The sequence below is a fragment of the Lagenorhynchus albirostris genome, chromosome 16, assembly GCF_949774975.1.
Source record: "Lagenorhynchus albirostris chromosome 16, mLagAlb1.1, whole genome shotgun sequence".
In the NCBI taxonomy this organism is placed as follows: domain Eukaryota; kingdom Metazoa; phylum Chordata; class Mammalia; order Artiodactyla; family Delphinidae; genus Lagenorhynchus; species Lagenorhynchus albirostris.
In genome coordinates this window covers 25,363,411-25,380,478 of record NC_083110.1, presented here as the reverse complement: position 1 = coordinate 25,380,478, position 17,068 = coordinate 25,363,411, and the positions used below count along the sequence as shown (strand labels likewise).

The 17,068-nt window shown below is 41.3% G+C and overlaps 1 protein-coding gene across 1 annotated transcript; it reads left to right on the top strand.

Annotated features, from left to right (window-relative positions):
- The first annotated feature begins 7,076 nt into the window (after positions 1 to 7,076).
- Positions 7,077 to 12,873, top strand: MSS51 (MSS51 mitochondrial translational activator). The gene is given in 9 exon segments (XM_060125324.1): positions 7,077 to 7,897; positions 7,900 to 7,933; positions 8,215 to 8,358; positions 8,942 to 8,962; positions 9,216 to 9,331; positions 9,537 to 9,872; positions 9,875 to 10,102; positions 10,414 to 10,507; positions 10,812 to 12,873. Coding segments are annotated over 9 exon segments (1,377 nt in total). The 5' UTR covers positions 7,077 to 7,713; the 3' UTR covers positions 11,032 to 12,873.
- The last annotated feature ends 4,195 nt before the right edge of the window (positions 12,874 to 17,068 follow it).

The following is a 17,068-nucleotide window of genomic DNA, read 5'->3' as shown; positions in this document are numbered from 1 at the left end:
TGTCACAATCAAAATAAGTATAGAATTTTGCAAATTGAGGGAAATTTGCATATTGTTCAACATTTTATAATAATATAATTGTATAGCAACTTTAATTACATTTTTCAACAATAATTATAATGATACACATTATAAAGCATTAATTTAGGGACTTCCCTGGTGGTCCAGTGGTTAAGACTTTGCCTTCCAATGCATAGGGTGTGGGTTCGATCCCTGGTCAGGGAGTTAAGATCCCACATGCCTCGCGGCCCAAAAAATAACCAAAACATAAAACAGAAGCAATACTGTAACAAATTCAATAAAGACTTAAAAAAAAGCATTAATTTAACTTGAAGTATATATACATGCCTAATTCAAGGTAGCAAGCAGAACTCCAATTGTTGATCATTACAGCTTCTGCTTGCTGTAATATTAACTTGCATCCCAGTCCATGAGCTGCCTTTACAGTTATTATGTACTGTATACCTTAAATATTCTCTTGATGTTATTGGTCTATGAAAACTATGCATCTCTAAATTAAGAGCTTAACTAATATATCAGGTAGCAGGAACTTCTTTAGTTCCTTAGGTCCATTACTAGGGTTATATAGTGTTTATGGGAATCATGGGTAAACATAAAATATCATTAGCAAATCAGAAGAATTAGGGTTAATGGCAAAAATTAAGAAGAAAATAAGAGGAAGGAATGGAACTCAGAAAAAGTGGTATACATGAAGAGTGGTAGAATATCACCCAGTGCCTCATAGATCCCTTCCTACTTTTTTTTTTTAAATTTATTTTACTTATTTTTTGGCTGAGTTGGGTCTTTGTTGCTGTGCACGGGCTTTCTCTAGTTGCAGAGAGCGGGGGCTTCTCATTGCAGTGTGCGGGCTTCTCATTGCGGTGGCTTCTCTTCTTGCGGAGCATGGGCTCTAGGCTCGCGGGCTCTAGAGCACAGGCTCAGTAGCTGTGGCTCACAGGCTTAGTTGCTCCGCAGCATGTGGGATCTTCCCAGACCAGGGCTTGAACCTGTGTCCCCTGCATTGGCAGGAGGATTCTTCACCACTGCGCCACCAGGGAAGCCCCCTTTGTACTTGTTGAATAGGAAGCTCTTTCTAGTCTGTCTTCTAACTAGTTTCACAACGAACCATAGAAGTACTTTTAAAGGTTTTTTTTTTTAATGTAACTCATGATGAATGCAAATTGTGAAAAGTTCAGATCTTTCTAAATTGTAAATTTAAATGTCTACCAGAACAGTAGTAATGATGGTGAAATGTAAACTATTCAATGTCAGTTTTTTTCTATATATCATCTCCCTTTATATTCAAAGATGACACTTCTGAGTTAGAAAAGACAATCTGAGTTCTTTTACCTTTTGCAGTTCAGCCATTAACAAACCTCAAAACCTTTCAATTTTCTGCCAGTTAAACTTGAAATTGGCCTGAAACCTTTGCTTAAAATGAATTACCCCTATTTTATTCAGGATTTTTGCCTGTTGCAACTGATTTTCCTTTGTCCACAGCTATTCTACATAATGTTATGTAATGTTTTTTTTGCATCCTTAACACTTTTCTTCCACCTTCCCTGCTTGTAGTTTGTGCTTTCTACATTTTGGGGTTCCTTTGGAATCCATTCTCTGCATCTGTTCATGCATAGATTTATTTGCCACGGTCCAGGACCTTATTGCAAGTGGTTCTGTTCCCCAATTTGCTGATGTTCACAGAGGCAGGTAAGTGACATAGCTGGGCCCACATATAAGCAGCGTCAGGTCGTAGCGTCATATAGGACCACTGCACTAACAACTCTGATAGGTTCTGGAGCTTGATAGCTCTAAGTGAAAAGGAGCTAGAAATGTGGAATTAAATTCCCTGGATCAGCATCCATTACAGGAAGGAATGAGATGTTTGAGTTCTTTTCTATTTTCTCTTCCTAGAAATAGTGTGTGTTTTTGGTCTTGCTTACTTTAATATTCCAGAAAATTTTATTCCTCTTTTAAAATAAACAGGTGGAATGCCCCTGATTACATTCACTCAGAAAGTGCCTTGCTCTCCTTTCAGGGAAATTGAATTTTACAAATTAATTCTGGACGTTTCCCCTCCACTTGATTTCTTTCTGTACCATTAAATGACCATTTGTATTCTCCTTTTCTGGGTATCATATTTGTACTTAAACCTACATTGGTCACTGTTGAGTTGTGTTTGAGCAGTGTTTGTTACGTTAAAAAGGACTTGGGGCTTGGGAGAACTCATCCTGTGTCTAGATTGACATCTAGAACTCTAGGGGTTCCTGTTCCTCTGGGCTAGTGTTTACCTTTTCCAATCAAATACTGACTTCTGAACTAATCCCAAGGGCTTTTTCCTGACGCTGTGGACTGGGAGCAGAAATGCTGCCTTAGTAAGAGAGGTCCAGGAAGCAGTAAGCTTCATCTTTCCGCAGCCTGCCTGGCCTTTGGTGAGTTTGGGAGTGTTGACAGAGTTCTGAGCCTTCCTGGCAGAGAAGGAAGGTCAGAAAGAGAGAAGTCCAAGGGCAGGGGGCCAGGTCTTTATTTGCCTCCTTAGGGAGAATTCAGTGTTGTCTGTCTGGTTGGCAGGGCATACCTTATCACAGAGACTCAGCATTTCAGCAGTTTGCAAAGGAAAGTGATATGAAGGGACAGCTGCAAATCAGCCACAACATAGATCTGAGGAGATCAAGCATTTACTTCACTTGGAAGGAAGAGAGAAGGAATGAAGCTGAGGGCTTAGCAGGGTAAGTTACTTTTCCATCAACTCCTCTGCTTGCTTAGTTTATAGTTGAGTAAAGTATTTATCACTCCAGGGAGTGTTAATCACTGATAAAGCAGCTGAATGTTGTCCTAATAGCAATGTTTCTAATGTGTTTCTCCTTTTCTTTTTCTCTTTCCTAACCCCTTTTGAGGATCCCGAATGATGAGCTTCACTCACCCTTCTCTTCCCTACTCCCTAAAGACATTTTTTGTTTGCTGGTGAACTTGAGAAAATTAGATGGGCCTCACTGGTCTGGAGATGGTGAGAAGATGACTATGATTTAGGTGAAATTTGAGGCTGTTGGTGGTAAGGAGGGGTGAATATGGGAGACCTAGGTGTGGGGATAAGCTAGCTAATATTTTAGAGAATTTAGAGATGAAGGATAAGAGTTTTTGTAGGCCATCCAGTTCATGTCTCCTCTCCAGTCCTTGGTGTTGATGTTCTCTCTCTTATATACTGGGAATAAATTAGACCCCAAGTCACTGCCTTTGTTTCTCTCAGGTCAACTCCCCACCCCCGAAATTGGAGGATACTAGGCCTCATTGCAGGAAAGTTAGAACTAGGGGGGCTGGGTACACAAACTCAGACATGAGCCTGATGATATATACAGATGCAAATGCAAAGACCTGGCTCCTCATTCCCACCTTCTTACCTTCCTGCCAGAAAACTATCCATTTGTATCAGGAACCAACTGTAGACACAGAGGAAAATATGGCATCAGGGATTTCACCAACTTCATGCCTCGCCAAGCTGTGTGATCGATCCCTTGACTTCCAGCCAGTTCATCCAGTCTTCCAGTGGACTTAATCTTCCATTGGAGGAAGATCACTCATTGGAAAGGTGGATAAGTACCTTTCTGGTCTTAATTGGCTTCCATTGCAGAATAAAGGCCTTTGGTTGAATATCAGGAAGATATTTATTATTACTTCTGGAATTTAAGACTATTGATTTATCTCAAAGATACTTTTCCTCCATACCTGTAAAGAAAAGATGAGTCCATTCTTTCAAGGTTTAAGAAGGTGGTGTCTTGCCAGAGGGGGCTGGGTAGATACAGCATATGAGTACTTATTCTAGAATTGCAGTGGTTCTGGGAATGTGATGAGAATGTTTGGTGATTAAAAGTGGAGGAAAGGGCTTCCCTGGTGGCACAGTGGTTAAGAATCCACCTGCCAATGCAGGAGACACAGGTTTGAGCCCTGGTTCGGGAAGATCCCACATGATGCAGAGCAACTAAGCCCGTGTGTCACAACCACTGAGGCTGCACTGTAGTGCCCGCAAGCCACAACTACTGACGCCTGCATGCCTAGATCCCGTGCTCCACAACAAGAGAAGCCACCGCAATGGGAAGCCTGCGCAGCGCAACGAAGAGTAGCCCCCACTCCCTGCAACTAGAGAAAGCCTGTGCGCAACAACAAAGACCCAATGCAGCCAAAAATAAATAAATTTTTTAAAAAAAAAGTGGAGGGAAGAGCCAGGTCAGTTTTTGGAAATGGTGTCCTAAGGTTTGAAGGCAATTCCATCTGCCCTTTAGGAAAGAGAGATAACCCTTAAATCCTAAAATAATGTACTATCTTTAGGTCTAATTTCTTCTTTATTGGTGGGAATGTAGAAGATATGACACGCAGATGAACTTAGTTATCTCTGTTTTGTGGACTCTGAAACTGGCCGTTCATCTGTGGGATGAGGGGGGAGAATAGGGGTGGAATGAAAGGACGAGGAGAAAGAAACTACAAAGGAAAATCAAATTAGTTCCTCCATTAACCTGAGGACCGTGGTTTGCAAGAGCCATGTTGTAAGATAATGGATATTAGCTGGATGATTTGGGGAGGGTTTTTGTTTGATTGTTCTGCCACCTACATCTCAGCTGAATGATGATTCTGGAGTTTTTTCCTAACAGATCTAGTTCAGAAGGATTAAATGTCAGACCATTTTTGTAACAAAACACAATTCTTGATTTGAACTTTTACCTCATTCACAATAAAAAACAACCACTGTCAGCATTATCCTCTTCATTTCCCTGTCCCTGAAGGCAGTTTATCTGGGGAATAAAACAATTTTTTTAGCTTCAAAATCTCTATAGATACCTTTCTTCTTTTTAAATTGAGGTGAAATTCACATAACATAAAATTAATCCTTTTAAAGTGAGCAATTAAATGACATTGAGTACATTCACATTGTTGTGCACCCATTACCTCTATCTAGTTCTAAAACGTTTTCATCACCCCCCCCAAAAAGCCTATAACCATTAATCAGTTACTCCTCATTCCCCCTTCCACCCAGCCCTTGGCAACCACGGATCTGCTTTGTCTCTGAATTTACCTATTCTTGATATTTCATATAAATGCAATCATATAATGTGTCATTTTGTGTCTGGCTTCTTTAACTTAGCATAATGTTTTTGAGGTTCATCCACATTGTACCATGTATCAGTACATTTCTTTTTATGGCTGAATTTATATATATATACATATATATATATACACACACACATATATATGTGTACATATATGTGTGTGTGTATATATATATATATATATATATATATATATATATCCCAATTTGTTTATTCATTTATCTTTTGATAACCTTTAGTTTGTTTCTACCTTTTGGCTACTGTGAATAGTGCTGCTATGGACATTTGTGTATAAGCATTTCTTTGCATACCTGTTTTCAGTTATTTTGGGTGTATACCTAAGAGTGAAATTGCTGGGTCATATGATAATTCTCTATTTAACTTTTTGCAGAGCTGCCATACTGTTTTGCACAGCAGCTGCACCATTTTACATTCCTACCATCAGTGTAGGAAGGTTCCGGTTTTTCTGCATCCTCACCAACACTTGTTGTTTTCTAGTTTTTTGATGATAGCCATCCTAATGGGAGTAAAGTGGTGTCCGTGGTTTTGATTTGCCTTTGATTAGTCGTGTTGAGTATCATGTGCTGCTTGGAAATTTGTATATTTTCTTTGGAGAAATGTCTATTCAAGTCTTTTGCCCATTTTGTAATTGGGCTGTTTGTTGTTGTTGAGTTTCAGGTGTTCTTCACATATCCAGGATATTAATCTCTTATCAGATATATGATTTACAAGTATTTTCTCCCATTCTATGGGTTGCCATTTCACTTTGTCCTTTGATGCACAAAAGTTTTAAAATTTTGATATAGTCCAGTTTATCTATTTTTTCTTTTATTGCTTGTGCTTTTGGTGTCGTATTCAAGAACTTGGCAAATACAGTATCATGAAGCTTTTCCCCTGTGTTCTTCTAAGACTTTATAGTGGTTTTTTTTTTAACATGAAAGTTACCATTAAAAAAATTTTTTTTTCATTAGTTAATTTATTTTTGGCTGTGTTGGGTCTTTGTTGCTGCACGCAGGCTTCAGTAGTTGTGGCTCATGGGCACTAGAGTGCAGGCTCAGTAGTTGTGGTGCACGGCCTTAGTTGCTCCGCGGCATGTGGGAGCTTCCCAGAGCAGGGATTGAGCCCGTGTCCCCTGCATTGGCAGGTGGATTCTTAACCACTGTGCCACCAGGGAAGCCCCTAAGACTTTATAGTTTTCTCTCTTATACTTAGGTCTTTAGACTTAATAATCCAGCTCAAACCATTCTAGTTCCTTAGTTCCCAGAATTTCCCCATCTACATTTGTTATGGTCACACTCTTCTTTGTGTTTAGAGTTCCTGTTTCCCTATCTTTGTGTATTCACAGTATTGCCATATTTCATGGTCTGTTCCAACTGCTGCTTCATAAAGTCTGTCTGTAGCTCACCAACTGAGAGACTCTCTTCTTCTGATCTCCCATTAGTGCTCTAGTTTCACTTTTCTTGTAGGATTTATACACTGCCTTATATTATAGTTTATATCTAACGTCTAAGACATATAGATGTTAAGTATGTTTTTTCACATTTGTTTCTGTTATAGTATTTTGCAAATGATTTTATCTGTTTATCAATAAATATTTATGTTTTATTTTTTCCAGTATAGTCCCTTTTGTTTACTCAACCCTCGTGGAAGGAATGGGAAAAGACAGGCCAGGGAAGGAGGACACCACAAGAGTTCTCTCTAGGTAGTGAGTGGGTGTGGGTTTAGTTCTACTTCAGAACTCAACTTTTTAGAAAATTTTCCTAATAATGTGCATAACTTGGCATTGTAGTGCTAATTTGGTATTGCATTTGATTTCTACTTTTTGGTTTATTGCTTATAAATGTGATGATAGGTCTTTTAAAATGAATGTTTTCCTTCCCCAACTAGATTAGATTGACTGTTTCTCTAGTTAGATGGTAGTTTCGGACAACCAAAACTTCTTTTTTTTTTTTTTTGCAGTATGCGGGCCTCTCACTGTTGTGGCCTCTCCCGTAGCGGAGCACAGGCTCCGGACGCGCAGGCTCAGCGGCCATGGCTCACGGGCCCAGCCGCTCCGCGGCATGTGGGATCTTCCCAGACCGGGGCACGAATCCATGTCCCCTGCATCGGCAGTTGGACTCTCAACCACTGCGCCACCAGGGAAGCCCAACCAAAACTTTTGTTGCTTTTTCCTCTAAGTTGATGTTTTAAAATACACAAATAGTATACGAATATACTCTTTGTATAAAAAGTCACACATTACAAACAAGTCTAAAGTTCCCTTTTATCGATCCAATTCCCATCCTAGTGCCTTTTCCCTTCCTCAGAGTTAATCACTGTTATTAATTTTATATGAGCCCTGCCAGACTTTTCTAGGCATCTATATTATATATAGAACTTCATGTATAATACATATATGTATAATTATAGTCACATATAATTATTTCTCTTTTTCACAACTGCCTGTGGTGATCAATAATCTGTAGATATGAAATAAATCTTACTGATACCTGGGCCTGAGAGACTGGAATGACAAGTGAAAGGTCAAACATATGAAAAAGCATCATACGTGTCCAACTTACAAAATTCCATTCCATATCTGTTCTACGTATAGTCCCCAGGTATCACTGGACAGGCCATGGCTCCACGGTCCCGATGACGAAGGCACAAGAAACTCCCCTCATCAGTGGCTCCCGTGGTTGTGACCCCACCCACAGTTGTGACTCCTGTGCCTCTGACCCTCTCAAAACCTGGACCTAGCATTGATACACTTGGCTTCTTCTCCTTGGAGAATAATGTTCCTGGCCTATCCCAGCTGATCCTTCAAAGCTGAACATGAAAAGCTATGAAGAATACAAGTGAGTGACTACCTCTGTGGAAGAGTGATATATTGTCACTGGTAGAAGTGATTCATAAGGTGGAGAGGGAGTATAGCTTGGGGAATATGGGGTATTTGCAATGAGGGATTTTCTCATCCTGACTTTTGCCAGTTTTATTACTATAGAAGAAATATAATTTGCTTAAAAGAGAAACAATGGGAGTAGGAGAGGTGCAAATATATAGGAGACAAGGTAAGAGTCATGAGAAATTTTGGAGGTGTTTTTCCTATTGCCACTCCTTCTTCATGCTGTTTCTGCAGGTTGGTGCTAGATGGGGATACTCCTGTATCAGGCTTTGGATATCGATGCCTTCAAGAAATGTTCCAGAAGATGGAGGACACATTCCGATTCTGTGCTCACTGTAAAGTACTCCCTAGTGGCCTTTCAAACTCCAGGGTCCTCCGGCAAGAGGTGATTAGTTGGGGGCTAATAGGGGAGACATCCGGAATGATCCTATTCTAAGACCTCATTGCAGGAGGAAAGGTCTGAGAATTTTCAGAATAACTTCAGGCTTGCTCCTCATTTTGTGTGATCTAGGCCACAGAGAAATTAGAAAAGGGTTGCTTATAAGACTCCTGATTATTTTGGTATTATGGGGAGGTTAGACAGAGACCAGAGTATAATCCTTTCTACCTCTCTCCTCCTTTTTTTTTTTTTTTTTTCTTTTTTTTTTGCGGTACGCGGGCCTCTCACTGTTGTGGCCTCTCCCGTTGCGGAGCACAAGCTCTGGACACGCAGGCTCAGCGGCCATAGCTCGCGGGCCTAGCCGCTCCGCGGCATGTAGGATCTTCCTGGACCAGGGCACAAACCCGTGTCCCCTGCATCGGCAGGCGGACTCTTAACCACTGCGCCACCAGGGAAGCCCTACCTCTCTTCTCTTGAGCACTTAAGTGGTAAGACCGTATCTGTCTGGGGAGGTTGGGATCAAGCCACACCTGTGATAACAGGGCAGCCACAAACTCCTGCTGTTTTTTACATCCCTTACAGAAACTGTAAGGGATGTAAAAAGTTAGTTCTAGACAGAGGCTGAGGTGTCACTGTAACCCAAGAGAAAAATTACGTTCCCACTCCCTCCTGCCTCCTGTGCCAAACATAGTCCCCAAATTTGTTGCAGCAGCTGTCATTCCTCTCCCTACTTTCCTCACCCGGTGATCTTTCTTCCCAGGTGCAGGAATATCAGTTCCCTTCCCCAGGAGTCCCCCATTCACCTTTGAGGTATAGGAACATCTGTTTCTGGGCCTCATTCTCTCAGGTGCAGAAGTGTCTATTACTGTGGTCCAGAGTGCCAGAGGTCAGACTGGCCAGCACACAGGAGGGTTTGTCAAGAGCTGCGTCTTGTAGCTGTGGACCATCTCATGGAATGGCCTCTGGTCACAGGTGGAGTGACAGTATTGGGGAATTTTGCCATAATGGTCATAGTTGATGGTACTTGGAGAAATATATGAAAGCGTGTTGTTTTGAGGAAAAAATGAGGAACTGAGTGGGACAGGGCAGTCTTGGGGACAGGTTGGGAGAATGAACATGGAGGGAATATTGAAGCCAGGGAAGGATTAGGTCATTTCTTATTCCTTCTTTCCTGCAGGTGGTTTTGTCCTTCCCTCAGGACCTTGGTCTTGGCTGACTGAAGGCGCACAGGGCTGGGACACCTGGTTTTCTATGTGACGTTTACAGCTAGAGGCTACTCTGGATGCTATGCTTGGTAGTCAGGCCATGACCACCCTGTGGGCCAGTGTAGGATGGCCAAGGCCAGATCCAGATGTCCTGCAGGGCTCTTTGAAGCGGTTGCTGACAGATGCCCTGTCACGGCCCTTGACACTGGGCTTTGGGCTTCGGGCCTTGGGGATAAATGTTGGGAAGATCGGGGGAAGCACAGTGCACGTGGTTGGTGCTTCTCATGCAGAGACATTCCTCACTCACCCTGGGACTATGATGAACTTGGCTACATGTTTCCTGGGCACCTTGGCCTCCATGTAATCATGGTTGGTGTAGATGTAGCTGCTGGCTTTTCACAGAGTGCCTCACCTTCACTCCTGGAACCTGGCACAGTTCAGCTTAGTAGCCATAGGGGCCTCTATCATGACTTCTGGGAGGAGCAGGTAGAGTCTGGGCAGATAGCCCATCCAGATTTGGTGGTGGTATTCCATCCAGGTAAGAGTCATTTGTTTGGGGAAATACAGGGTCGGTCCTCTGGGAGTTTTCCATCCTGGCTCTTGTACCTTTGGAACCCCATTCATTTGGTCAGGTTGAGCGTAATATAATGAAGACCTTGGTTGATCATTAGCCATCTGTGCTACACCTGGGTCCATAATTTTCCATTAAAGAATCTGGGGCGGGTGATGGTGGTAAATGAGCATTGGAGGTGAGCAAGGTGAGGGGTGGACGCAGTCAAAGAAGTATGTTGGTTAGGGTCTGCCTTAGCGTTTCCCCTTTCTATTTCCATCTCCATTTTTGTTCCATAGGTTTCCATGCTTCCCTGGACCTGATGGAGGCTTGGCTGCCCACCCTCTTGCTACTTCGTGATTATGAGATCCCTACAATGATTACTGTTTACAGGTTTTGACCTCCTCCTATTTGTGATACCTCCCCAATTCACTCACACCTCTGTGTAGATGAGCTCATTTCTCTCCCCCTTGCTCATCTTCTGCCTTCTGGTGAGGATTTTCTTCCTTCCCATGCTTGGCTTTCTCATCCCTTCAAAGTGCTATGCTAGTTAATTGAGTAGTTAGTCTAGACATTTGGGAGGGAGGGATAGCTGTTGCGTTAGTCCAGCCTTAGGTAATTTTTGGGATTGATGAGCAGTTCCTCTCCTATCTCTTTCATAATCAGCAGGGCAATTTTTCTTATCTGTCTCCCATAGCCAGCAGGAGTTGGCAGCCTCTTTGCAGATTCTGGTGGACATGGATACACACATCACAGCCTGTGGAGCTAATCCTTTTGCGTCCCTCAAACCTGAACAGGTCTACTCCAACCCCAACAAGCAGCCAGTATACTGCAGTGCCTACTATATCACGTTTCTTGGAAGCTCCTGCCAGCTGGATAAGAGGCAATTGGAAGAGAAAGTAAATGGCAGGGTATAAATAGCTGAGCCAGATCCTGACTGGATGTCTAGAAAATGCAGAGATTGTGATGAAATTACCTGCTGATGCCAGATTATTGCCAACTTTCAAATCCACTATATCGTAAACTTAATTCACTTGTCCTGGTAGATTCTAAGCTGAATGGGAGTTGCTGTATGATGTGACTCATTTCCAAGAGGTTAGCCACATGTAGCTTCTAGAGACAGGATTCTAGGTTTAGTGTGTGGAGACAGGATTCTAGATTTAGTGTGTGACAAAAGGCCCTTATATCAGTCTTTGTAGAGCCTTAAGTTCCTAAGAGTTTCCTTCATGAGAAAGTTATACGTTCTGACTTTAACCGGATGGCACCAAGGAGAAGAATGACACCTTATTCTTCTGAAAAAGACTTTCTTCTTATACAGCAATTTGGGCTAAAAAATGCAGAAGTCTTAATGACTTGAAGTAGTGGAAAAATGAGGAAGTCAGAGAAGTGGTTGGGAACGTGGGGGAGGTTGTGAGGATTGGCACACTGTTCTACTTCCTGGCTTTTTCGAGATACATGTCTCATTTTCCTATTTTCTCTTGGGGACTTCTAATTTTAGAGCAGCTTTTTGCCCTTGTGTTGTATTTTAGGTATCCCAGGGTGTATCAGGGTTACTTGAATACACTGGAGTTTGTTATCACCTGGTCTATACCACAATAAACTCAGTTTGGGGCTTCTTAAGTCACTTGTTTTATCTTATTTCCTGTTCACTGCCAAGTGTTACTTGTCTACACAGAACATCTCAAGATTGGAGGTTTCTCTCTTGCCAAAGGAGTGATTAACATCAGCTCTCTTTTTGGGTCTGCCATTCTACCACACCCTGTCTATTGTCATCCTTCTCTTATCACACTCTCAGGATTAGGATATTCCCTGGATATTCATTTCTACAACTTGCTGTGACCTCAGCCTCTCCACTTACATCCAGAATATATATATAGAACTCTTACAACTCGATAATAAAAGGACAAATAACTCAATTTAAAAGTGGGCAAATGATCTGAACAGATGTTTCTCCAAAGAAGATATACAAATGATCGATCAGCACATGAAAAGATGCTCAACATCGTTAGTCATCTGGAAATACAAATCAAAACCACAATGAAAGAAAGTGCTTCTTTTGCTAGGATGACAACAATAAAAAAGACAGATAATAACAAGTGTTAACGAGGATGTAGAGAAATTGCAGCCCTCGTACACTGCTAGTAGGGATGTAAAATGGTGCAGCTATTTTGGAAAACAGTCTGGCAGTTTCTCAAGAAGTTAAACATTAAGTTACCATTTGATCCAGTTATTCTGCTCCTAGGTGTGTACTCATGAGAAATGAAAATATTTGTGCACAAATGTTCACAGCAGCATTATTCATAATAGCCAAAAGATAAAAATAACCCAAGTGTCCATCAACTTGTGAATAGATAAACAAAATGTGGCATATACATATAATGAAATATTTGGCCATAGAAAAGAATGAAGTACTGATTCATGCTACAACATGGATGAACTTTGAAAATACGCTCATCCATGTTCATGTTAAGTGAAAATCCAGTCATAAAAGACCACATATTGTCTGAGTGCATTTATATAAAATGTCTAGAGTTGGCAAATCTATGGAGACAGAAAGTAGATGAGTGGCAGCATAGAGATGAGGATGGTGAGCATATTGGGGATGATGGCTAAAGTGTATGGGCTTTATTTTTGGGGTGATATAAATGTTCTAAAATTGTGATGGTACAACTCTGAATATATTAAAAACCATTGAATTGTACACTTTACATCAGTGAATTATATCTCAATAAAGCTGTTACCAAAAACAGTTTTTTAAATCAGAGTGTAAAAAATGAGAATATTTGTTAAGTGCTTAACAGTGTCTAGCATATAGTATGTATTTAATAAATGGTAGCTATTATCGAATACATACCACTTTGAATATTATTCAGTAACATAAATAGATTGAACTTACTGAGCAAGATGGTTCGACAATGGAAAAACCAGTCAGAATGCCATTTTTGTGGTTCAGATGATGTAATGCATGTATCAGCTAAAGCGACCAATGGTAGTAGTTAGGGAAAAGAAGAGGTCTAGCTATAACAAGGAAAGTAAACAGGTAGATAATATTTTGTAGCTAGAATGTGAAAGTAAAATCTATAGGGCTTAATTACTGATTGTTTTGGGTGAAATGTGATACATCTATCAGAGTCTAATCAGGAGACAGAAACCACACAGTAACAGGTGACACAAAAATTTCCAGCTTAGAGTGGTGGTGACAGTACATAAAAGTGCCTTAGCTTCATGCTAGATGCTGAGGATTCCAAATGGCTTTTACCCTTAGAGTGTTTACAGTTTAATAAAAGACTGATGTTAAGCAGGGGCAATATAATGAGTTACATTTTCTAAAGTCAGCATATGAAGTGAAAAAGCTGTATTTTCAAAACTACATTGAAATTCCCTTAGGATAACACTCCATTGTGGATTCCAACATATCCTTATCTCAACAAGTCTATCAGAGCCAGTTATTTCCTCCACTATTGGAAACAGACCTCTGTTTATTTAGTTGATCACTGGATGAAATAATTGGCTTGAGTCTGGGAGGCCCTGTTGTAGTCAACCAAGTATTTACTGAACATTTTATTTCTAGACTCTAGAGATATCCCTGTTCTCAAGGAGTGTACATTCCGAGGGCAGCAGGGGAAGATGACAAACAGTAAATACAGAATTTTATATGCTTTTAAGTGCTACAAAGAAAATTAAATAGGGTAATTAGTGTGTATAACTGGTAGTGGTGTTAGTGACAGTGGGGCTACTAATGCTACAATGTTCAGGGAATACATACCTCTCTGAGGAGATGGATGACATTTGAGATGTAACATGCAATAGAGAACATTGCAAATAGGAGCAATAACAAGTGTAAAGATCCTGGGAATCTCTGGTGTGTTTGGTCACAAGCTTGGTATGTTTAGACAGAAGGCCATTTTGACCAGAGTTTGGTGCTTGAGAAGGAAGGTGAAGAGGGATGAGATCAGAGAGGTAGGCAGTAGCCAGATTATATGGGACTTAATAGACCATGGCTAGGAGTTTGGATTTTATTCTGGTTCCAGTGGGAAGCTAGTGGAGGAGTTTAATCAAGGGAATTATATGACCAAATCCGTTATTTAGGAAGATTAGTCTAACTCAGAGTTTCTTAACCTCAGTACTACTGACATTTCAGGCTGAATAATTCTTTGTTGTAGGGGGATGTCCAGTGCATTGTAGAATGTTTAGTAACATCCCTGGCCTCTCCCCATTGATACTAGTAAAACCCTCCTCCCTAGTTGTGACAACCAAAAACGTCTCCAGACATTGCCAAATGTCCCTTTGGGGACAAAATTACTGCTCTGTCTGTACAAAACGTAGGTGTGTTTATTTTATGTGTGTGTATATATATATATATATATATTTTTTTTATTTTTTATTTTTTTTGCTGCCACACTGCTTGGCATGCAGAACTTCCCTGACCAGGGATTGAACCCACGCTCCCCTGCATTGGAAGCACAGTCTCAATCACTGGACCACCAGGGAAGTCCGGTATGTGTGTTTAAACACAGTGCAATATTCACATTAGGAGAAGCATAATGTCTCCTATTTTATGTGAACTCTGGAGCATATGATGACCTTCAGAGGTGTTTTGTTTTTGCTAAGTTCATGTGGTTGAATACAGGCAAGTTAAATACTCACGTGCTATGACTACTGGGTTTTTTTTTTTTTTTTTGGCTGCGTTGGGTCTTTGTTGCTGCGCGCAGGCTTTCTCTGGTTGCGGTGAGTGGGGGCTACTCTGTTGCAGTGCGCAGATTTCTCATTGCGGTGGCTTCTCTTGTTGCGGAGCACGGGCTCTAGACTCGTGGGCTCAGTAGTTGTGACTTGCAGGCTCTAGAGTGCAGGCTCAGTAGTTGTGGCACACGGGCTTAGTTGTTACGTGGCTGCCGGGGACCAGCCCCAGCTGGACAGGTTTTACCCAAAGGGGAGACGGAGTCGGCGTGGACAGAGCACAAGACACCTCAAAGGATGCAAGGATCTGACAAATTTATTTTCTTGATTCCGTAGTACTTATACTATAAAGTAATCTCATTTTTAATCTTAATAAGCTTATTCCCATACCAAAAAAATCCCTTACATGAGCCATAGAAGAAAAGTAATTTACATTAGCAAATTACATCAGCAGGTTTCAAAATTAGATGTTCTTGTACCTGTATGTTCTATTCAATCAGCCAGTTATTCAAAGCACAAACTCAAGCACATTATTCTTTTAACAACTCTCAAGGGAGGGCGTTGTACCTTTGATCACCAAGTTCCTTTGTAAAATACTTACAAAATATAATCTGTGCTTTATATCTATTTCTATACAAAAAACAATTAAACTTATTAAAGGTTGCCAAATAGCCTACTCTATCTAATTTGCTATACCCCATTATAGCATAAAACTTTCCCACCACCATACCCAAGTGTTTTTTAACATATCTCTAGCTCCCCCGGAGGGCCATAACTCGTCTTCTAAAGTAAGCTTTTACCACACAAATGTTCCTATATATTTCCCTGAACCCAATGCCCTAGCCTGGGAATGGGGATTTCAGGTGTAGTCTTTAAGGGAGCCGGGGTAATCATAATCTTTTTTAGTTTTACCCTAAATCAGGGTCTTTTCCTAAACCCTCCACCAAACTATGAATAATATATCCCAATACTAATAGCAATCCCATAAAAATCACCTTAAGCAAGAGTAGAGGAGAACAAGGGAACCACACAGAGGAGAGCTTTGCTTCTCCTTATTTGTACCTGACAGTACCAGCTTTGCTTGGCACTATGGGTCTCGTCCGTGCTGAGACTCAAAGGCACTTCCTATATGGCTCCCGGCACGTGGCATGTGGAATCTTCCCGGATCAGGGATCGAACCCATGTCCCCTGCATTGACAGGCAGATTCTTAACCACTGCGCCACCAGGGAAGCCCAGGACTACTGTTAAATGTGTCACAGCAGACATCTATAAAAGGTTTTCTCGGGTGCAAAAAAGGGAGTCTACCCAAGGGAAGGTAAAGAAAAGAAGGTCAGGAAAAGCTTCTTGAGGCAGGAAGGAGATGGGTGATCTTTGAATTGAGTCTTAATAGATTCATAATTGTTAAAAGGCAGGCAGTGCTTTCTAGGCAGAGGCAGCATGAGGAAAGGGTCTCTGGCCCTGGAGGTCCTTGTATGTCAAGAAAGAAGGACAAATTGAAAGGATGAAGTGGGAAATCTAGTGGTATCTACCTGAATAGACTATCGGATATTTGGGCCTATAGCTCAGGAAAGTGGGCGGGAAATAGGAAGTTTGGAAAATAACCTCTCAAGCTGATAGTTAAGGCAGAGGGAAGGGTGGGGATGAGATCACCTAGGTAGTAATATAGAGCAAAGGAGTAAGGAGAGGCTTCTTAGGGAATGCTTAAATTCCAGAGGTCTCCAGGCAGATTGGACAGAAAGGCCCAATATTTTCCAGACCGATTGGTGGGAGCTGGGGAAGTAAAGCTGGGTATCCAGAGTGTTGTGCAGTTTTGTTTAAATTTGACAGTGACCTTTCTCAAGTACCTTCCACTTCACCCCTGTTTTAGGGCCATGTATATCTTGCTTTTGCCACTTAAAAATTTAATCCACCCTATCCCACCCCCGTGAGGAAGGTTTTGGGTAGAAAAGCATGTGGAGTAATAGGTTAATAGTTCTCAAACTTTAGTGTGCATAGAACCACGTGGAGGGCTTGTTAAAACAGATTGCTGGGCTTCATCTCTAGAATTTAATTCATTAGGTCTAAGGTGGAGCCCAATGAGTTGCATTTCTAACAAGTTACCAGGTAATGTGGTGGCTGCCAGTCTGGGGACCACAGTTTGAGAACCACTGTAAAAGGTAGCCAACTGGTTCTTTGCTCTGGAATATAAACTTTCTTAATGAGTTTAAGATACTGGTCTGGGCCCTTGAAATTGCCTCAAATGTTTAATGGTAGGGCTCTAGTGTGAGGGGAGCCTG